Genomic DNA, 23,223 nt, shown 5'->3' on the forward strand with positions numbered 1-23,223 from the left:
CTTCTACCGCAATGACTCCCAGCAGTCTCTGAAATACCCTGCATCTTGTTTTCCAGGCTGCTGCCCATTCCAATAGAAGCAGCGCAAGAATCACTTTCACCTCTACCAGTGGCGACTGTTAATCTATTAGTCCTTGTATCTCCCGCAAGCTAGCAGTTTTCCGACCCACCTAACACTGCCTCGATAGCATCAGCAAATATTCTTGCACCCTTTCTATTTAAGTGTATCCCATCTCTGTAGAAGCAGTCTCTCCTGTTAACAAGAACAAACCAGGCTGAAAAAAATTCTATCCCTTGAGCCTTGCACAATCTTTCCAGGGCCGAATTGATCAACAAGGCTCTCATCATACACTCCCTTTTATCGTGTCTGGGCAGAATTGAGACACTTTCAAATTCAACTCTAATTCACGGCTTTTTTTCAACAGTGACCTGTACTTGTTAAGTACAGGTCACTTAACAATGTGGGCAGCTTGATGTGGGCAGCTGAGAGCTTGATGGGCCCCTCAATTTAGATCCTTCGTGGGCATCCACCCAGTTCTTCAAGCTCTCATATAGGCCCATAACAACGCTGAGTTGTAGCCTCATTTCCTCACACTCCTTAAATCGCGGACACACAAAGACATCCCCTTGGCAATATCATGTCCCGTACCTGATTGCTCCAGAAACATCAAGCAAGCAGTGCATTTTAAAAAGCTGTGATTCAATTGCCCCCCTCAGTTCTTCCCTGAGCCACATCACTCCATTTAGCGCTTGAGCCTTTTGCTTTGCTGCTCTGGTCTGAGTCATGATTTCGATTCAATTTCAGTACAAAATTATAACCCTAAACTTGTATCCTAACGCAGTTGTAACACTATATATATATATTTTTTTTTTTTTAGTATCAAGTATTATCTTCAAGTTTCTTTATATAACTTCCTTATCAAGTTATGTATTAATTAATAATGTTACGTTTGTAAAATCTAAGTCGTTATATGTATTTAGTTAAAAAGTACAATTTAATTGACAAGGAAATTCAACAAGGTTAATAAATTTTACTGATTAATTTATAATATTATATTATATACTAAGCTTACGCTATCTAGTTCAGGATATAACATTGTATCGTATAACAATGGCGACAAGTTACGAACGGTAAATCTACGGACACTTAAATATTAATTAACTTCCAAAATCTCGCTGTGTCAATTCAGAATAAACCGAGGATCTTGACTAGGTCTACAAGCTACTTATTGAAAATAATTTAATATAACAATTAGTCAATAAAACGGCTAAATATAGCTAAAAACTTCCCGTTCGCCGGCTCCGCAAAATTGTAAAACACGTGGATTGGATACCCTTACCGATATTAAGTAATAACCTACAAAATCTCTATCTAAGTTAAACTTTAAACTAAGTATCGTAACTAGGAATATAAAGCTACTCTAGAAAATAAGTTAATGTGCCAATTTAAGTTAATAAAACAGAAAAAACTTCTCTATTTTCCTGAGCCGTAAAACCTTCGTCTGACCAAGGCTACTCTCGTTACCACTCCAAAAAATTTAGATAGATATGGCACTCTGAATAACACAAAACATAGTTTTGTTAAGGGAAAATCATGATAAAACTTAAGCCAAAAAAAAAAAGCATACAAAATTACAAGATATGTAAGATATTCGTGTTTGCCTATCTGCTCTCAGGCCCAATGCCGGATTAAACAGTCTGGAGTCCAGCAACCTAGGGACCCTACAGCAACTGCGCTACTGCGCCAGTAAATTCTGCCTTTACCAGGATTGAACTAATGTGTCATGCCCACAGTAAAACATCTCACATTAACATTGATTAATATTCATATCACATTCGTGCGATATTGAAGTTTTAGTGATTATTTATTGAAAATAAATTATATGAAAAAATAATGAATTAACAGTTGTATCCGCAAAGATACCATTAACTTTCATTAGGACAGTTAAATGCTACCAACTTCCAGCAGTCCGACTAGATTTAAGTTTTATAGTATAGTTAAGTACTGCGAATCTAAACTAACCTACCACATCTCATAATCTGAAAATATTCGGTACGAAATCATCCGATAACTCACCATTGCTTCCACACTTCCCACGGAAACAAAGCAATAGTCCACACCACCGTCGGTCATTTTTCTTAAGACTTCATCAATGGGCTCCGTGTGATCCACTGGATTAACAAATTCTGTGCAACCAAACTTCTTGGCTGAAAGAACCAACAATTACAAATAAATAACGAATAATATGTATATTCATATAACTTCGAAATTTTTTAATTAAAAAATAAATCTGACATTATATGAAAATTGAAACTGGACGTCGTACAGTACTTGCAAATGACAGAAATCTCAGAGAGAGAGAGAGAGAGAGAGAGAGAGAGAGAGAGAGAGAGAGAAATCTTGGCTAGTTTTTATATATATTTTTTAATTTTAAATTGCAAGAAGAGCTATTCTGCTGTCGTTATTGCTTGTATTATTAGAATTTTGTACTTATTTGAAATATAGGCCAATGTTACAAGCTCGGTTCAAATGATGCTTGTAAATATAGAACTAATTTCGTAGCGCCATGAAGTGAGTTATTAAAAGCTATTAATAATCCATTTTATGAACTGCCTATGCAAGACAAAAGTCTATTTCTATCCCTAGCTGACACCCAATATGTTATTTTTTGAAACTCAAGGCATGCTCAGTAGGACAGTATCTTATGGCCTGACTGCCATGATGTCAAAACTAACATATTTCCTCCTTCTCCAATTGCATTTCTACTATTTGTCCTTCGACAGTTTTCTTTTCTTTTATTTAAATTTTGCCATGCAGTCTTTGTTGTTTAGGTTGCATCCATTTTTCCGCCAACCGTGATATTTTGTAATTTTGCAAAAGTTTAGATAATCTGTTAAGTATTTTTCATATTAGGCAGCATTACTTGTAAATAAGGAGATTCAGACAAATACAGTCTAATTCACTGCGAATAATGTATAATTATAGATGCTATACGAACCTAGTTCAAATTTCTTTGGATTCGTGTCGACACCTATGATGCGCTTAGCCCCATTGGCCCTGCAGCCCACTGCAACATTCATGCCGACTCCACCCAGCCCAAATATTGCGCACGTCGATCCTTCTTTCACTTGGGCACAGTTAACAGCTGCTCCATATCCAGTTGGTACACAACATCCGATCAGACACACTTTTTCGAGTGACGCCTTCGGATTAATCTAGAGAAAACAAAAATAATTCTCGGTTCATATTCTGCAAAATTAATCTTAAAACAAGGAAATAAATTAAGTAAACAAAATTAAGGAAAGCTTAGAGAAGCATTAGCTGCCCTTGCAGTCAAACCCCTGACTACAGCACAGGCTGATCCGAAAGTATTCTCACCTTCCTCATCACACGGATATAATGTCATGAAATGAATATAAGGTAATCGAAAACGGACGAAGAAAGCAGACTACAGTTTAGTTTACCTTATACTAGCCACAAGAGGTCTATTTAAGGATCTGAGATGGTCAATATGAACGCCATTATTTTCGTTACTCAATATGATCCTGCATCATCTCCTATTTTTGCCGAGCATACACTGCCTTCTTGATTTTGGTATTGGCAATCCTCGCAACTTCCTTCAGCTGTTCTGTCATCTGGTATCTTCCATTGGATACACTGCCTGTAATTATGCAGCATGGTGCGTTGTCACAGGAAGAGAGATCAGGTCCTCTTGGAGGTCAATGAAATTTGCAGATGTGCTGATCCTCTCAATATCCATCTATCCCCAAAAATGTCGTGCGAGTATTCCCTGACACTGATCACACAGTGGGTATGGGCTTCATCCTGTTGGAACTAGCAATCTGCTAGAAGATTCAGTCTTTGGAACAAACCAATCCCTTAACATGGTTACATATGAATGTTGATTGATAGTATCGTCGAAGAAAAAGAGACATATCAAGTGGTTACTGGATATTGCCCAGTCATCGCAAGTGGTGGATTGTGCCCTAAATCTTCGTAAAAATGGGGGGTTCTTTTTATACCAAAAAATAAACATTTCTGTTGGGGGCAATTCTACAGATTGCACACTCATCAGAGAAGAACACTTTACCACGTTGCCAAAACATCTGAAAAACTTCAAGCAACTCTGCTCATGCTTCACATCACCAATTAGCTCGTTGACGAATAAAGATTTGTTTGAGATCGGTTTTCGTATGTATTAGCATTGTTGTTTCGGGATTCCAATTTCGGACGATCGCTTCCGCAGTAACGTTTTGAGCGATCGGAGCACCGATGCCTTCGCTATTGCATGTTGTTCCCACCGGGTCGTAGGTCGTTCAGACTTTTAATCCAAAACTGATCCTGTCGTGAATAGCTTACATTCGTATTGCGCGTCTTGGCAGAAAGAGCTTCTTTGTTAAGCCTTGCAGCAAAATCCCTTTTCACATCCTTCATAGTTTTTCCTGTGTGTGGACTTTCGTGAGCCAATTTCGTTCGAATCATTCTTCTACGCTATAAGAACTTGTATCAGCCATCTAAAATGGAAGAGAACATATGAAAGAAGATCTACGCTGCTTCATTGAAAATGTGGGGGATGACAAGACTTTCGGACCTTGTAGAAGTGTTGAGCATGACACGCCACGCGCAAGCATAAATGAAATTCATCTTTAACAAAAGCAGGGAAAACTACACTATTTTCATCTACTTACTTTTGCAACAGAGATTTCGTTGGTAACCGTGTATTCCGAGAAAGTACTAATCGAATGCATTTGACGGAGCTCTTTGCCTTTGCATCTCAATCGGGTGGTACCATCTAATTGGAGTGCTAATCTAAACGAGAAAACTCATCAGTGGAACAAAAGACTTAACATGGGGGAAAGGGTCAATAGGAATATAACCTACACTTAAGGGCGACGTTTTTGAAGAGGGCATTCATGAGCGAGAAAGACCGCTAGTGAGTCCACTTCTGTAAACATAAAGTGCTTTATGTCTACTGTGTTTATTGGAGGACAGCACTACTATATTTTATAAATTAAAAAGAAATACGGAAATTACAAATTTCTAAATTATTTGGTATAATTTCGAACAACTGAAAGACTATGAAATCACCGCTTACGCATGAGACGTTTCAAGAATATTCTCATGAGAAAATTTATTTCGATCAGCCATATTGAAACTAATGAGAACCGCACGAAATATGATTGCCAAAGGAAACTCGTACGATCACAATAACTATTTACCGTTGTTTAGATAAGGACTGTAGAATATTCTGACAAGGTGTTGTTTTTATTTCAGCACATCCTAAAAAGAATGCCATCATCAAATTAAAACCACGCCCATTTATAAACCTCGTGCTTATGGGCAACATACTACACACTTTTACTTGGTGTATTGAGTATTTTGATGTTGCTGAAACAAGGTGATTTTCACTCAAATTATTTATAAGCATCATCTCAAGAACTCTTGTGTGCGCAGCTGCCGTAGCCGAGTGGTCATGCGTGCGGGTGCATAAATACACGTGCCATGAGTGAACGGGGTTCAAGCCCGTGACTACTAAATACGGTGCTGTTTCATGCTTGTATTCTATCTTATGAACTCCTCTGGTCGTGCCGGATAATAAGCAGAATTTTTTTTTACTTATATGTCAATGAAAAGAAAGAAGCAGACATCTGGGGGCAGTGTCGTGGTGGACACCAGAAATCCAACTAAAGAGAGAGAGGGGTGAATGCCTACCGGAGACAGTTTCAGCGCGCCATCGCAGCTGGCCGGAGGCTGAGGTCGCCCTTCTGAGGGACCGATACAGGGAAGCCAGAAACCGATACACCAACCTGATCAGGAAAAGTAAAATGAAAGCTTGGGAACACCTTGTCTCCACAACTGGTAATGAAGACCCCTGGGGAGTGGTGTACAAAATCACCACTAAAAAACTCCCCAGAGGTGAGGTCATCGCCATAACGCAAACCCCGCAGGGTACATTGGCCACTACGTGGGAAGAATCAATAAATAATATCCCGAACGCAATCATTCCGGAACCACTCTCACCCATCACACTGCAGCAGTGGTTTTTTTTTTTTTTTTTTGCCAGTGCAGCAAAAGCCTGTGGCTTCCTTGCGCTATATCACGAAATAATACTATTACTATCTCGCGCAAGTAAGCAGTACCCTATACGTGTATTTCTCTGTTTTTTGTCATGGAAGAACATCCAAGACCAAATCTGTGAACGAATAACACTCTTATGAAATTATTAATATAGTTTATTAATAAATAATAATGAATAATAAACAATATTATTAATTCACATGGTATAAGAGTGGTTATTAATCTTATACTTATAATCTTACAAGAGTGATAATTAATCTTCATGTTCTAAGCAAGTTCTAGCTTAGGAAGACGAAGCAGCCCTATTTGTATTATTTATAATATTTATTAAGTTAAATATTAAATATTATTTATAACTTAATATTTATATAAAGATTAGAGTTGTAGAGGCAAAGAGGAAGCCATCGAAAGTGCTTTTAAGGATCTATCCAGAAAGGTTATTTGAAACTGGAGTTGTAGAACACCAGGAAATCGGCGATAGCACAAGACTTCTGAGAACTGGCAACACACACACACACACTGTATGCTTCTCTCCTCACACAAGTAAGTATCCAGTTGACCTTTGAATTCACTCAACCTGTCAGCCTCAGTTACCAGCGAGTGTAACTTGTTTAAGCTATCAACGACTCGCTGGATAAAAGAAAACTTCCTACAGTGTAATCTAAACCTCAAGTCCTGTAATTTAAATTTATGACACATAGTTCTGGAATTCTTTAGAACAGTGAGAATTCAATCTTCGTTCAGGTCACCTCTGAGGTGCCTGGTTACCAAGATCGGTAGCACACACAATCGGAGTCTTTCCTCATACGATCGTCCTTCTGCCGACCTCACCATTCGAGTTGCTCATATTTGAGGAATATTATTGCATCTGAAAGAGCAGGACTAAAATATTTAACTGAAATATTTACAAACTATACAAATATTTAAAATATTTACATAATACTAAACTATTTACAAATATACAATATTCATTAATATACAAAAAAGTTACAATGGAACATCAAATGTTAGACTGTGAAGCACGTGCACGAGGTTGCTGAACGTTATGGAGGCAGTTGTCAATAATTAATTGTATTCGTAGTGACGTAACTGCCTCATCCTCTTCTCACATTGGCCCGAATAAATATCACTAGGAGGAAAACGTTTTTAGTGTATAGAGAGATAATAATAATAAAATACATAATTAATTAAAATAACGTTGAATACAATTTTCTAGGATATGTACTCTTTGATAAAATGCCAGTTCATCCATTTGTTTATTTTTATAATACCGATCACTTGTGTATAACCACGTGCACTCAGAAAGCATAAGACCATGATTCTTTATCTCTCTCTCTGTGATGTGACTTCTACTATACAAATAGAATGTTCCTAGCAATTACCAGCGAGGTGACAAACTAAAGTGGTAATACAGTATTTGGTTCGATTTTGACTGCGATTTTTTTATTTTATTAGTAATGGAATGAAATGAAATTCGTTTTCAATAGACAACGATTTTCGACCCAAATGAATCGTGAAATGTAGTAATAATATTTGATTAATACAAACTAGAACCCAGCCCTAGTCCAGTTTTTCCAGCCTACATGGAGCAGACCAAGCCTGAGTCGATGCATGCCTCTAAATAGAATACACAGTATCTCCCAGACAACATTGATATGTGCAAGACACTTATAGCGGCATATTTAGATCTTTGTTGAGTCACCCCTGACAAGTTTATATTAGGGTATGGGGAAGTCGACAGTGTAAGCATGGTAGGCTTGGTGAATGAATTATACCAGCGTTCCCCCAACACTTCCTCCAACGAACCTGAAGAGCCTACTCTGGGTAGTATGCCTGCTACCACTGAGGTCCCACTCCATGTGAACGAAAGAGAGATGCAAATGAAGGTGTTGAACTTCAAGAAAAAACAACATCCTGAGCCACTTGTTGCTTGTCTCCTCGCAATAGCTGAAGGTACGACTCACTCCCCTCTGTTTGATCAATACCAAATTAACGTAATCTATAAGATGTGGTATTCACATAAAGTATTATATGCAAAGAATGAACGATTTAAATAAATAACAAAATGCAAATAAACATTACAAAAATTGTTCTCACTGCATTTTTTCACAGCGGTTTGTCTTGTTATTCCTGCACAGCTTGCATTCTCCGCAGTACGGTGAAAAGGTTGGAATGACATGATCACCTAAAATATACATAAAAAAATTCGGTTTTGTAAGTTTCAGTTCTCGTCATATCTGCTATCAGCACCTATAATTTTCATTTAAAATACGCAGCTAATATGTAATGAAATATGTCCCATACAAATAAACATACTCATATAAACCTTTGTGTGGGAAAACGTGTTCCATTACACCAGCCTTCCCTAAACACTTCCTCCAACGAACCTGAAGAGCGAACTCTGGGTAGCGCCTGCTACCACTGAGGTCCCACTCCGTGAGAACGAAGGAAAGATGTAAATGAATGTGCTGAAGTTTAGCCTTCCCTAAACACTTCCTCCAACGAACCTGAAGAGCGAACTCTGGGTAGCGCCTGCTACCACTGAGGTCCCGCTCCGTGAGAACGAAGGAAAGATGTAAATGAATGTGCTGAAGTTTAGGAAAAAACAACATCCTGTCAACAACAACTCGTTAAATAGAATTCCTATTCCACTAGGCTGCCACGTCCATGAAGACGCGATTCGCCATGTACAAGTAGAATCATAGTCCCTACCTAGACCTCTATAGGCCCAAAAACAGGCACAACTATTCGACTTTAATTGAGGATTCCACATTTATGGAGACAGTCCAAACTCCCTTAGTAGAAAACCAAAGTAACCAATTCACACATGTCCCTACTGGAATCTTTCAGCAAACTACAAATGTGTCAGATGACACGAACCTCCCACCCACCAAGTACTCAGGCAAGAAGACTGGAGGAAATATACCAAATATCAACTGTTCTGTTCGCACCAAAGAAAGGATCTATGTATCCCCGAAACAAGAACAGAGAGTATCAAAACCCTGTTTTTGATGGAATGTGTTTGAAGTAGATGTGAAGAAATTAAGAACGAAACACCCATCCTATGCCTCCTTCCTAGTTGATATGCACATCTAATGCGACTAATACTATCATGAACCAGAACTGTCCTGCTGGAACACTGGTTAAGCTTTTTAAAGAAATACGCCCTTTGAGGATGCACAGACAAAATCCACAATCTAATCCTACATAGCAACTAATGGCTAGTTTGAAGACGAGCCAAAAACTACGCAATTGGGATATTTTCTACAAAATGTCACTAGTTTATCTAATAATCTCCACTCTCTCCAAAGCTTTTATCTCTCAGAGAAACTGATCTCATCTGTTTAACGGAGTCTTGGCTATCAAGCGATAGACAAATTGATATACTTCTTCAAATTGCCACTTAAAAAGGTATCGGAAACTGTACAGGTATGGGAGGAGGAGGCGTCCAAATATTCTTCTTAATGCGATGTCAGGCGACAAGGGTTATACTAAGTCAATCTAACAACTCTGAAGTTTTATGTGTAACACTGGTGAACCAATAAGTGAAGATACAACTCTTTTTGGTCTACCTCCCTCTGAGCATTCTGATGTTACACAGATTGAACTCCAGACCTGGTTAGTTACAAGCCTAGCCCCTGCTCAACAAACTGTTGTAGGTAGAGACGTCAATATGCCAGTAAAAGCTCTGCAAGGCTTAACATTATCCTTGAATTCTTTGGAGCTCAGGAAACATATCACACCTCCAACGAGAGCAGGTCAAGCTTTAGACCTTGTTTTCCACAACTTTCCCAACTGTAATAACCTAACCAGCCCTTTCTCATTCTTTTAAAATCATTCACCTATCACCTGTACCTTCTCTATTCCAATGTTATCAGGAACACAAATTAGAAATTATTATTCGATACGCACTATGATCTGATTTTTTCTTCAAAATTCTTGAAACCTGAAATAGTCATCAACAGGAATAATTTATTTTCACTATCTGCCAAAGAGGCAATCCAGTCCTTAGCTGAGCAGTTGAGACATATCGCCATGATCAGAATATCTAAAATAGTCGAAATTCCCGAGAGAACCCAGCGGTGGTTCCATCCGTATAGGAAAATTGCCTTCAGAGGACATATAGAAAATGGGTAAGATCGAGAAGAGTACAGACCACGAAACCTTTAAAAGAGAGAGAGCTCGTTTCCTTCTCCTCAGGAGAGTAGCACATCAACAGTATATCTTATCCTAAATTACCAAGTCCCGGAGAATTTTCTCAAATTGCAACAAACACTTTAACATGGACGGAAAGCTATTTGGGGAGTGGACTCGCATATATTCCAATCAACAAGATGCGACCACCGAAATTGCAACCCTATCTAGTGTAAACCAGAAAACACTGTGTACATTGGATGATGTAATTATCTCTAAGTAACAGCTCATTGACGTGATAAGCGGCCTTCTCAACAAAGCTACCACGGGTTCTGACGGCACACAACTGTTTATGGTTAAGGTGTGCTCTGCGTACATTGTGGATCTACTCCTAAACATCTTCCAGAAGATTCTAAAGATAGGCACCATACCTGAATTCTGGAAATCTTATTATATCAAAACTAGTCCCTAAAATTGAAATCCCAAGATTCCTAAAGACTTCCGTCCAATCTCCATAGGATACCATTATAATTATGAATTACATTATATTTTTTTAAAAACTTGTACACAGTAATTATTCAACACTGTTTTGCACACCGACTTCGCCACCTCCACACATTCCCATACCTCAAATCTCCTCGATACTCTCTTCAGAGCACAAAAAGCCCTGAATGACAGAACTCAACTGGACATAATCATTTTCGATATCAAATCTGCTTTTGAAACTGCCTCCATTCCTACTCCTATAGGCATCCTAAAAGAATATTTCAAGACATCAAACCGAATTGTCAGCATCCTGGGTCCTTACTAGAGCTTAGACACTTAATTATAGCCGGTGGATCTCACCGGAAAACCATCTATGCAACGAGGGGTGTGCCTCAAGATGGGGTGATGTCGACAGTCCTCTTTGCAATCCTACTTGAACCATTCTTCGCAAAAAATCCAAATTTTAGCTCCTTGGCTGACGATCAAAAATTCTTTACCATTTTAAAAGACACCAAACAGATACAAGAAATTAATAATGAAACCTCCAAGAAAATTGAACAATTAATCGACTTCGTACAGCGAGCTGGACTCCAACTAAACAATGCCAAGTCAGCCCACATGACAATCACGAAGTGGAAGGTCAAGAATGACATCCGAGTTATAGTTAATGGTAAGACAATCCCTAAAGTTTTATCTCATACTGACCTTGGGCTAACGTGGATATGAAGACTTAAATTTCAAGAAACACTTCCTAAAAGCAAAGAAGAAGACTTATGCTGCTTCTCGGGCCATCCGCCAGGAGTATGTAGGCTGTCCTATACATTAAACAGATCGGACAATACATTAATAGATATCTCACGCTTATACCACTAGATAGCTCCGAAATCTGGTTCTCTGCATCTACCTCCTAATGTAACAAATTCCGACAATGGAATATTGGATTCGGCGGTGGCTGAACCGTCCGGGAGAGAACCCGTTCACCATCTCGAAATCTGTTCTCATAGTCAATCTAAGCATGACCCTCTGGAATGCACTCCCAAAATCAAGGAATAGAAACCACCAGAGCCAACATTCCCCACATAGGATGAAGCTATCTAACCTGGGCTCCTTAAAAAGAATGTTTCCATGTAACACCATAGAACATTGCAACACCTTCTCCATTGATCCAAAAAATTTCGAAGACAAAACATATAGAAGCAAAATTATGGACCAAATCTGGACTAAATCACCAGGACTACTATGAAAATTGAGCTGAATTTTTTATCAGAAATTTATATGATGTAAATAATTAAATGCAATAATATAATGAAAAATAAGTAAATTTGTTATGTGAGTTATAGAAGAAAAGATAGATAAATCACGCTGCATATTTATCTCTAATTTTTAAGATCAATTTTATTTTAATTCCATTATTGTAAATATCCTGAAAATTTTTACGAAATAGTATGCTGTATATCAAAATATCTGTACACGCTTCTGGCCCACTGGCTGTACAGAGAGTGAACCTTGGGTAAATTCGAAGAAAGATCTGAAGTAGTGGTAATCTATCTGGACCTGGAAGCCGCTTTCGGTGAGCTCCTCAAGTTCTTGACATCACTACTGACCTACTGACCCTTACGCTAACCGTTGGCGGCTGGACCTATCAAAGAAAAATCAATACAGGAGGAACTCTAATCGGCTTTTTTTCACTCCGTGGCTGAGTTAGTCGGTCTCAGGCGTAAGTACCAAGGTTTTCCCCCAGAAACTGGGATTTTCGTACAGCAAAACAGGCAAATCGACCACAGAACACAGGTAATTTACAGACACAATACATATGAGTGGTTGAATTAACATCCTGGGTGACCCTAATAAATCGTTTTACTAGATACTCGCTCCCAGGGGTCCGTACTGGGCCCTCTATTCTGGAATATCGTCCTAGACGATTTCCTGAACATAGACCTTATCAATGTTAACAGTCAAGCCTATGCAGACGACTGAATTCTCACTCTCGCTGTTAACAGCAGAAAACAACTGGAACCATTGGAGACAGGGCACAAATCACTGCAACACTGGACCTCTGAAAACCCTCTTCAAATGTCACCTGAAAAAACCAACTCCGTCCTTCTGAAAGGAAATCTTAACCTTGCCTATCCTCCACAGCTGAAAATCCAAGGAGAACCGTAAAACTGGGCAACCAATTTAAACATCCACGAGTCATCCTAGACAGGAACCTTTCTTTCACCCTACACCTGGCATATATCTTCAAAAGAATGTACAAAATTTCTCGCTTGTTGTAAACAGAATAACTTACCGAGTCTAGGGCCTTAAAAAGACGGGCCTCACACTATACTACAAAGCTGCCTTTATGCCAATTGTTAGCTACGCTTCAGGAATATGGTACACAAAGGCAATCACTGCTGTCAACCAAAGAAAACTTGGAACACTCCAGAGTATTTCTCCATCTCTCTTGAAACACTCCAGCTTCTCTCCATCACAAGGGCATACAGTACAGTCAGCGCCCACGCTCTGCAGGTGCTGACTGGGATACTCCCATTGGACCTTGAAATAGAAATAGGCTGCTCTATCAACTATCCAAGGGCAGAATTGTTTCATGCCTTAACTTCACAGCAAATCCAGCTAACAAAAGCAGAGAAAAAGAGGCTGGCCATGCACCTTCAACAATACCAGCAGAAGAGGGTTCCTCTGTTTCTTTCCTTCCCTTCTGTCCCCTTTTCTTCGCCTGGTGAGGCATGGGCCTGCCTGACTGACCTACTGGGATCGCCTCCCTATCGCCCCCATCTTTTTATCTTCCCCCTTATTCTACCTATTTTTGGACATTTAAAAATTTTAAGTGTCCAAAAATTAATCTGCATACTCAGACCTCTTTCGGATTAACTAGATTCCAGCGTTAAGCCCCGTTATTTTTATTTTTTTTTTCGGTTCTGGCCACTGAAATCTCAGTAAATTAGGTGACAGGACCTGCTAGAATGAAAATTTAAAACTACTGGATACCTGGTAAGCCTCCGCGGGGCTGAGTGCGGGAAACATTGGTCCTCAGCAGGGGTCCAACGGCTAAATGGCCAGAGGAACAACGGTACACAACACTATACATATACAATATCCACACACTTTAAATCTCTGGCCTTCCCAGTGAACTGCTCAACCTACAATGAAATAAACGCGGAGATGGGGGATACCTCTGGTGCCGTTTGACACCAAACACACTCTACATTCCTAAAGACCAGGAACATCGCATCCTTGAATCTGCTTTAGACTATGCAAACTTTACTCGCTATGCTCAAGAAGTGTTTGTGTGACGCCGCGCTCTTCTACGGACATAGCACCTTCTACTATTATCAATGGCCTGACCTAACCAAAACCTTGGATATCCCGGATGGAGACTGCACTCAAAGCATAAACCAACTGATGTTACCTCCAGGTCAGAAATCAAGTCGCAGTTAACCAAGGATGCATCCTTAACTGGACCAAACTGAAATTACACCCTGAAAGGGAACAAGTGTCCCAGGAATGACAACTACACTAGAATTAATCTACTACCTTCCCTCAACCGGACTGACTCTTCATCTCGATTGTGACCACACGAAGCTTCGCTGTCACCACGCCAATTGGCGATCTGAACCGGGTAACCTAACTTGGTTCACTTTAAATCCCCTTTTCCTAGGCAAGGAGGTGGTGGAGACGGGCTTCTATTCCGCCCCTTCCCTGCCTCCCCTCTTTCTTCTGGTGGGGCTTGTCCCCACTGACCTTTTGAGGTTGCCTTCCCTAAAGAGGAAAAACAGGCGAGCGGGTTTTTCCTGTTTTTATATATATATATATATAAGGTGTCTCAAAAATACACGGCATAACTTCAGGAATGAGTTCCTCACATGTAGACAATAAAAATATTTTATGTCAACATAGTTCCGGAAATGCTTGGTTTCCGAGTTATTAACTGAATGTTATTAACCCAAATAACTTATCACCAAACACACCCGCGCAGATGTTGAGGATGAACTGAACATCTGGGCGCCGTTTGTGATATGATGGAAGAATTGCATGTGGGTTTTCCTCAGCCCATACATGCTGATTGTGAAAGTTTTGGATTCCGTCTCGTGTGAACTGTGCTTCATCTGTGAATATCACTAAGGCAGGAAAGTGAGGAGTTGTACCACACTGCTGCAAGAACCACTGGCAGAACATTACTCGCGCAGGGTAATCTGCTGGTGCAAGGCATGTACCCGTTGCAGTTGGTAAGGATACAGTTGGTGTTCTCGCAACACTCTCCAAATAGTCGAACGTTGAACAGCCAGTTGCATTGTTTTCTGCATGTGCTGATTCCAGGAGTGGGATGCACAACATCCAAAATCTCCTTCTCTACTTCAGGAGTCGTAGATGGGTCGTCCTCTGTCGGCAACACGAGGTGTAAAGGTCCTATGTTCACAAAGGCAGCGATGGATACCTTCAAACGTTTTCCTGTCTGGACATCTTCGTTCTGGGAACCTTTCGTGGTACAAACGAGGAGCTTCCAAAGCATTGCCGTCCGCCAAACCGTACATAAAGTGCATATCCGCTTGCTCCTGATTTGAGTACATGGTCGGAATGGAAAACCACCAGATTTTGTCAGTACCTTGTGATGGCAGTAGCTGACGAGATTAGGCTTTCTGCCGAGACAAATTGTATCGACATTGTCGCTATACAAGAGCCTTATTTTGCACGCGTCCAGTCTGGACCACAGTCTAAAATCCTGGGTTACTCGTTAAAAACGAGAATAATACAACCCGTTGACCAGAATCCCAAATCTTGTATATTAATTCTTAATGACTCTTTAGACATCACGGTTCTTCATGGATTTTGCACTCAGTTCTCTACCTGCGTTCTTGTCACACACTCCGTAATGAATTTTTACTTAATTTCTCTCTACTGCCCTCCATCGGAGGACTTTAATCACTCTCTTGCTTACCTAGAGACTGTCATAAATACTTTGGGACCGAACAGCAATATATTGATCTCATCGGACGTCAACGCAAAATCAAACTTTTGGCACAGCTCTTCTACAGAAGCACGTGGCCTTCTCTTGGAGGAGTTCATAATTAATCATTGTGTTTCAATTCACAACAAGCCTAATCACCCTCATACTTTCTCAAGTTATGCAGGAGAATCTAATATAGTATAACGATGACAAACTCTCACTTCGATTTGCGGCTTACTGACTGGACCCTGTATACGGACTGGTGCACCAGTGACCATAGAGTCATCTATTATATGCTTTCCCCTGATTCTACCGTTCCATCTTCACACACTTTCTCACAGCCAGAATTAATAAGATTTTCCATCAGAAACATTGACTGGAATGCTTTTGACTCTTCCATTCTTCTGGACCTTGACGAACAGAAACTTGCTTCTTTTGAAACCTCACCTATTTCTCATCAAGTGAACTATATTCAAAATGCTATAATAAAAGCGTCATATAAGTCTTCTAGGAAAAAGAGGGTTAACCAGAAGACTTGCTCATGGTGGACGCAGGAGTTATCGCAGTTAAGAAGGGAAGTTCATCGAGCCCGTAGGTACTACCAAAGGCATAGAGACTGGCCCCAAGCCGACGTTAATCGTTTTTACCAGCAGTATTCTTCATTGAGGAAAAGCTACGTGAAGGCCATTGCCTCTCGAAAGCGTGAAACGTGGATGAATTTCTTTCACACTTCTGGAAATGCTAACCCTTGGGGTCTTCTATACAAGATTGTAAGAGGAAAAACCTCTAGTTCTAACATATTTGCCTCAATTGTGGCAGACTCCGTGGAAACACTGAACTGGCATGATTCTACAAATGCAATCTTAGATGCTCTTTTTCCGTTGGATGATCCTACCTCAGACTTACCTATTCATTCTAAAATCCGATCAGACAATGAATTTTATGTGTCCTCAACAACCACCGAACCTTTTACGTTGGATGAACTGCAGGCTGTCTCCCATAAAGTTAATGTTCAGAAGTGCCCAGGACTAGACCTTATAGAAAACATTTTTATCATCAGAGTCTTGAAATTAAAACCTTACGTTCTTCTAAACTTATTCAACAGATGCCTTCAGGAAGAAACTTTTCCGGAAATTTGGAAGGTCGCTCTAGTTAAGTTGATCAGAAAGCCGGATAAGCCTCCTGGAGCGGCTAGATCGTACAGGCCGATCGCTCTGCTGGCTAACTTGGGTAAATTGCTAGAGCGACTAATGGCCATTAGATTGAATACCCTACTGGTAGAACAGGATCTGCTTTCAAGAAGTCAATATGGGTTCTGTCCCGGACGTTCCTGCGAGGATGCTCTTGTGGACTTTGTCTCTTCAATTCAAAACGCGGTACATAAATATACCCTGGCCGTTTTCATCGACTTCGAGGGTGCCTTCGACTCCCTTTGGTGGGAGAGCATCCTGGAGCGTCTGCGATCGGCTAGGTGCTCCAACCACCTTTACCTTTTAATCCGCAATTACTTTGCCAATAGAACCATAATAGTCAAGGCTAAACATAGCCAAGTATCAAGATCAGTATCTAGAGGGTGCCCACGAGGCTCTATATTGGGTCCTTTTACATGGAACATGGTGCTGCATCAGTGGCTCTCCCGATCTTTCGGTAACGTCAAAATAATAGCGTATGCAGACGATCTCACCATCTTGGTAAATGGTAACTCTAGGGCCGATCTTGAAAATACCGCAAATTTTGTTCTCCGGGATCTCTACGATTGGACTGTGGCCAATAAGCTTAAAATCAGCTTGTCAAAAACAAAGATGATGATTCTTGGATCAAAGTTGGATATCACTCGTCCTCCGTTGGTCAAGATCAACAACATTCGTCTCCCCATAGTTAAAGAGTACAAGGTTCTAGGAGTGGTAATTGATTCCAGTCTCAATTTTATTCCTCATCTGACAAACTTATCATCTAAAATACGTAGATTTACTGGTGCAATTGTTAGGATGTCCCGTGTTGAATGGGGGCTCTCCAGAAAAACTTTAAGGATTTATTACAATGCAGTTTTCCTCCCTCTAATCACGTATGCTGCCGGTGCATGGTTTCACAGGGCAAGGCTCAAACACTTCATTACAAAACTCGCCTCATTGCAGAGAACCATTTTGCGGTGTTTAGTTAAGGCATGCAGGACAGTCTCGACGCAAGCTCTGCAAGTACTAGCCGGAACATTACCTTTAGACTTGCAAGTTACTTATAGAGGCTTTTTATACAGACTGAAAAGGCAGATTGAGACCGAATTTCTTGGAATAACCACCAACCTTCAAGATGATGCTAAAAGAGAAAGAAGGAGACTGTGGAACGAGTTAGTAAACATTTGGCAGTCTCGATGGGATACAGCTCCCGTTGGTGCAACAACGAGAAAATTTATACCACAAGTTTCATTTCTCCTTGATAAACGTGTTCGATTGTGGTTCTGCATGGACATATTCACGTCGTACCTGTCGACAGGACATGGATCGATGAACCAGAGTCTTCTTAGGTTCAATTTATCACAAACAGACCTCTGTTCGTGTGGATCGCCAGAGAGTTGGGATCACATCTTGTTTCATTGCTCCCTGTATGACGATCTCAGACTTCCTCTTCAAGCACTTACTAATTTTCAATCAGGACAGGAGTCGTCTTTGCTTCAAAGCTTCTTGGAGTCATTTCAGATTCTTCAGACTTTCGCTCAAGGCGTATTTCTTCGAAGGCGTTCAGTGTCGACAGATCTCAACAGGATGCAGCACAACGGTCCTGCTGATGCATAGCTGGCTAGATCTCCTTTAATAATACATAAACTCAAATCCTCAAGAAATGAAATTTTCCTCGGCCTGCAGACAAAATTAAGTGCTTTCTTCCTTTTTTTTTTTTTAATTTTATTTATTTATTTTTATTTTTTATTTATTTATTTTTTTTAATTTAATTTTATTTATTTTATTATTTATTTATATAAATGTTTTATTTTAATAATTTTGGTTCCAAATCCAGCACCACGGGTGATCATTTTTTTTCCCCTCTGGAATGGGCCCCCAGAGGATCCTGGCCTACCTTCTGACAACATTAGGTGGGTCAGAGTCTCTCTTGAGACAGTACGTGCTTTACATGGACTGGCCCACCTTCCCGTGGTGTGGACGAGTACCCAAAATCATCTGTCCAGGTGACTGATGCTTCTGGGTAGCCAAGCGGCCAGAACAGAACAACAAAACACACACATAATACACACAAACCGACGTCACACACATATCTGGCCCATTTGTAGTGCTACTGTTCTTCACAGAGATACGAGGCGGAGTTGAACAAACGTTCTAGGAGCCGCCCTTTACATATACACATGTCCACATGTCCAGTACCTCGTGATGAAGGAAATCACCTGCGAGTGATAAGACATTCCGGTAAATAACTTGGGAACCAAGCATTTCCGGAACTATGTTGATATAAAATATTTTTATTGTCTACATATGATGAACTCATTCTTGAAGTCATGGCGTGTATTTTTGAGACAATTACACATCCTGAAAGGGTGTAATTGTCTGAAAGGGTGTAATTGAAAGATTTCAGTGGCCCTTGCCACTGAAATCTTCGGAAACTAGAAGCCAGGGCTTGCTAGAGTACTAATACGATCCCTCTATGCCTGGCCTGCCTTCTCGGGGCTAAGTGTGGGCAACGAAGGGTCCCGCTAGGGGCCCAACGGCTAAATGATCAGAGGAACAACATAGCAAGACAGAACACACACACACACACACACTACACTTTTTGGAAACCTCTGGCCTCCACAGAGTTCTGTAGTACACAAACAGAGAACACAACTTGGAGATGGGGGAACTCCTAGGGCCGTTTGACAGCTAACACTTTACAACATACAACGTGTTGCCAAGTAAACGCCTGACCTTGGTAGTACAGAGTATAAACGAAAACTTACTTTTATATAAATATATTGTCTAGTCAATTAGTACTGATAGTTCTATACAAGTTCATTATATTAAGAGAACAGGAGTTTTGCACCTAAGCAGTATTGCGCCATGGTAGCAAGGATAGCTTGAGTGGGTAAAAAATAACTGACTACAGTTCGTTTGTTAATTTTTAGTTCTGATTCTGTTCTTCCCCTCCCCCGTATAGCGGGAACAGAATCAGAACAGATTAACAAACCAAACATAATATCGATTTCAGGCTTGTTGGATTTAAACCACTATTCAGAATTTTATTGAAATAGCTGAAGTAACAGGTCTTCTTTGTAGAGTTTGCAAGTTTTATTATAAATAGCAGGGCGCTATCAAGGTCAACCATTGTTTTGTTACGAAGGGATTTTGATCCTGACTTCTACTGAGTGTAACTTAGATTGTCAGCCGGAGACTGCGTTCATATTAGACCACGAGCCATTTATTTTCTTCGTACACGTAATTTCAATTTCCCAAATGGGAAAAAGGTGGAGGGGGGGGTAATTTATCCAAAATTCTCGAAAGTTGAAAAATGCTTCAGCAGCAGCACAAAGCATCTGGTAGAATACACTTAAAACTTGCCCCGTAGATCTTGTGGTGGAGCTCATAACAAAATGCTAAACATTATTTGCAGCATCCAAAAGTACACGTATAAGTACAAGTCATGGTGAAACCCTTGAATGAAGGAATCTTCATTCACTCAAAAACAAACCATCCACAAATTTTGGAAACAATCAGGCTCAATTGAAGACAGAGTTTCATATTGTAGAGGATGGGCTGGCTTCAACAGGCGCAAATCGGCAGCTATAAAGAAGCATATGGACACAACTTTAAAAGTTGGGAAAAAACCATATCTGAACTTTTGAGAATCTTTCTGCAAATCTTGAAGAGTGAATGGATTTCATAACTATATTCTCTGTAGGATTCTACAGAGAACTACCAGTTTTGTAAGTGTTGAAACTGCCAGGTTTCCCTTGCCAAAGCACCAAAACAGCACTCTCCCAAACTGGACACAGTTCTACTTAACAGGCAGCTTAATCTTCGCCATAAATTCCATTCGCTCAATTCGTTCGATGGAATACCACATTTTATCGTGAAGTGTTCGAGTCCATTGATAAGCATAATCAATGCAATCCTTTCGAACAGGATTGCATTGAAGCATGTCCTCGTACATGGAAGAAATACTCCATCAGACCATTACAGAAGACATTAGCATCCACAGCACTTTAAGCCTACAGCATCGGCTTCGACTTCACTCAAAATACTGGAAAAAGTAATTCTATCTATGCTAATAGAGCACCTCCTTCCACTTAGAGCTTCCACAATATCACTATGCATTAGTACCTACTGTGCTGCCACGAATCTCCTGGCGAGGTCAAATTCGCACGGAAAGCTTTTGAGGATAAAACAGACATCGACGTTCTTGTACGTTTTAGATGTTGTACCAAAGGCTGACTTGCAGTCCGCCTGGAGCCAATATGGCGGCCTTAGTGTCCGGACACGTTTTATCGCGCTCCTGATTTTTAATGGAATTTAGTAATTTAAAATGTGCATATAGTTCAAAAAAGTGTTCAAGCTGAAAGAACTTAATCGGAGGATTGCCTATTTTTATATTCTACTGGGAATTTAGTAAACTACCAGCGTTTTTTATCTGTGTCCTTTGTTGCCAGACCTACAATAGTCACCATGTGGCTTGCGGCAGGGCTATAGAGAGGCACTGATATAAAGCAGTGGCCACGTCGGTAGTTTGCACTTGACTGGGGAGGTTCCCAAACCGTGTTAAAACCGAGCAGGAAGTTTGCTCCACCAAACTGTGCTGATAATTGCTGTATGTTATATTATGTGTGTGTATTAACTGCTTTATGTGTCCAGTGACACATGAATTCAGTGACTCCCCACCACCCTCTTCCCATAAACTTTGCCTGGCTGACTGAACTCCTTACCTATGCATTCCACGGAATTACTAATGACACTATAGCCTCAGGCGCCCCAGTAAGCCCCTATGAGAAGTGATCCTGCTCTTCTGGGAGCATTTTCACACTAGGCTGTTTTCCCCCCACTTAGTGACCGAGGGGGATAGCCTAAAACTTCAATAACCACTGTGTGCCCCCAAAGTCAACCACAGATTTGTGGAGGACATCGTCCGACAGCATTTTCAGTGCCCTACCAGATCATTTCAACATACGCGCGATAAACCGAACTATCCCGGTTATCCGGAATTCGCTAAGTGGAAGGGAAAACAGAAAAAATTATGGAATCCTTGATGCAGTCACAAAGTGACCACCTCGACATTATTGACGAGACAGAAGCTATGGAGGACACCCGATCAGGGGCCCTCTCAAGCCAAGCGAAAAAATAAGCGAGTGACCCGCTCCCAGACCGAGTCTAGAGAGCAGCCCGACCACACAGCATCTCAAAGGGAAACAAACAACGATGACAAACAACAGGAACCACCCCTGAACCACACTCTTCCAGAGGGCTCCGTCTATGAGAAAACATTCATTTTAAAAACGGCCCTTGAAAATATATTCAAAGAGAACCCTAACAGGATCTCCTCCGGACTGAGGTCTCAAATTGTGACAATATTTCACAAAATGGAGACAATTCTCCATGGTACATACTTAGAAAGTGAGAGAATAGCTACACGGCTAGAAACCTATATGGAATGTGGAGCAAACAAAATCCCACAGCGCGCCCCAACATATGCCCAAGCGCTGAGGAATATACCAAACGCGGCAGAGAAAACAAACAAACAAAGTGGAAATCCAACAAAAGAAAGTATTATTGAAAACCCCGAACATCGTCATACTGAGATCTACCGGAGAAGGGAGACCCTCCAGTGAACAAATAAAGCAAAAAGTCATAAACAATCTCAAAGAGGACTTCGAAGACACTAGGATAAAGTCTATCCGGAAAACAAGAAGTCCTGGATTGAGACGGAAAGCAAGGAGGAAGCCGAGGGGATAATAACAAACCCCAAGCTAAATACCCTGGTACTCATGGCAGAGACCCCAAAAAAGAAAGGCCCATCAATAGTTATTTTCAATGTGGACCAAAATCTACAACCACAACAACTCACGGAAGAAATATATAGAAGGAACCTAAAAAGCCACCTACCGAATCAAGAAGGGGCTACACTGCTGACCCCAAAATACAGAACCCAGTCCAAAACAAATGGATTATATAACTGAACAGTTGAGCTGACTCCGCCCGCCTGGTAGGTCCTAAAGAACCAAAGCAGGATTTTTGTCGAGTGGAGCTGCCTCCGTTTTAGAGAGCATGTGGCCATACCGACGTGCTTTAGATGTTGCAAATATGGCCACACCACTCACACCTGTGCCCAAAAGGAACCAACCTGCGGCCACTGCTCAGAGAGGGAACATGATTTTAAGACCTGCCTCAACAAAACAAGGAACCCATCTGCACCAATTGCAAAAGCCTCAGAATGGATCACAACCACTCCATCCGGGACTCAAACTGTCCCACTTACCTCAAGGTAAAAGGCACCTACCAACAAAGAATCGATTATGGGAATACAACATAAAAAATACAATTGCGGCGTACTAAAGATACACCAACTAAACGCCCACCGAGCTCGAGCGGTTGTTAAGCAGGTACGAC

The 23,223-nt window shown here is 40.6% G+C and overlaps 1 protein-coding gene across 1 annotated transcript in view; it reads right to left on the reverse strand.

Annotated features, from left to right (window-relative positions):
- The window catches only part of LOC150081761 (alcohol dehydrogenase class-3-like), a 58,680-nt gene that overhangs the window by 23,665 nt on the left and 11,792 nt on the right, over nucleotides 1-23,223 (reverse strand). Inside the window, exons 4-7 of the mRNA XM_090380311.1 lie at nucleotides 8,176-8,263; nucleotides 4,689-4,809; nucleotides 2,999-3,215; nucleotides 2,077-2,207 (exon numbers count right to left, since the gene is read on the reverse strand). Of these exons, the coding sequence (XP_090236437.1) occupies nucleotides 2,077-2,207; nucleotides 2,999-3,215; nucleotides 4,689-4,809; nucleotides 8,176-8,263 (557 nt within the window). The remainder of the gene's footprint in view (nucleotides 1-2,076; nucleotides 2,208-2,998; nucleotides 3,216-4,688; nucleotides 4,810-8,175; nucleotides 8,264-23,223) is intronic.

Source organism: Mastigoproctus giganteus, chromosome 8 (assembly GCF_048544385.1).
Source record: "Mastigoproctus giganteus isolate SK-2022 chromosome 8, ASM4854438v1, whole genome shotgun sequence".
Classification (NCBI taxonomy): Eukaryota; Metazoa; Arthropoda; class Arachnida; order Uropygi; family Thelyphonidae; genus Mastigoproctus; species Mastigoproctus giganteus.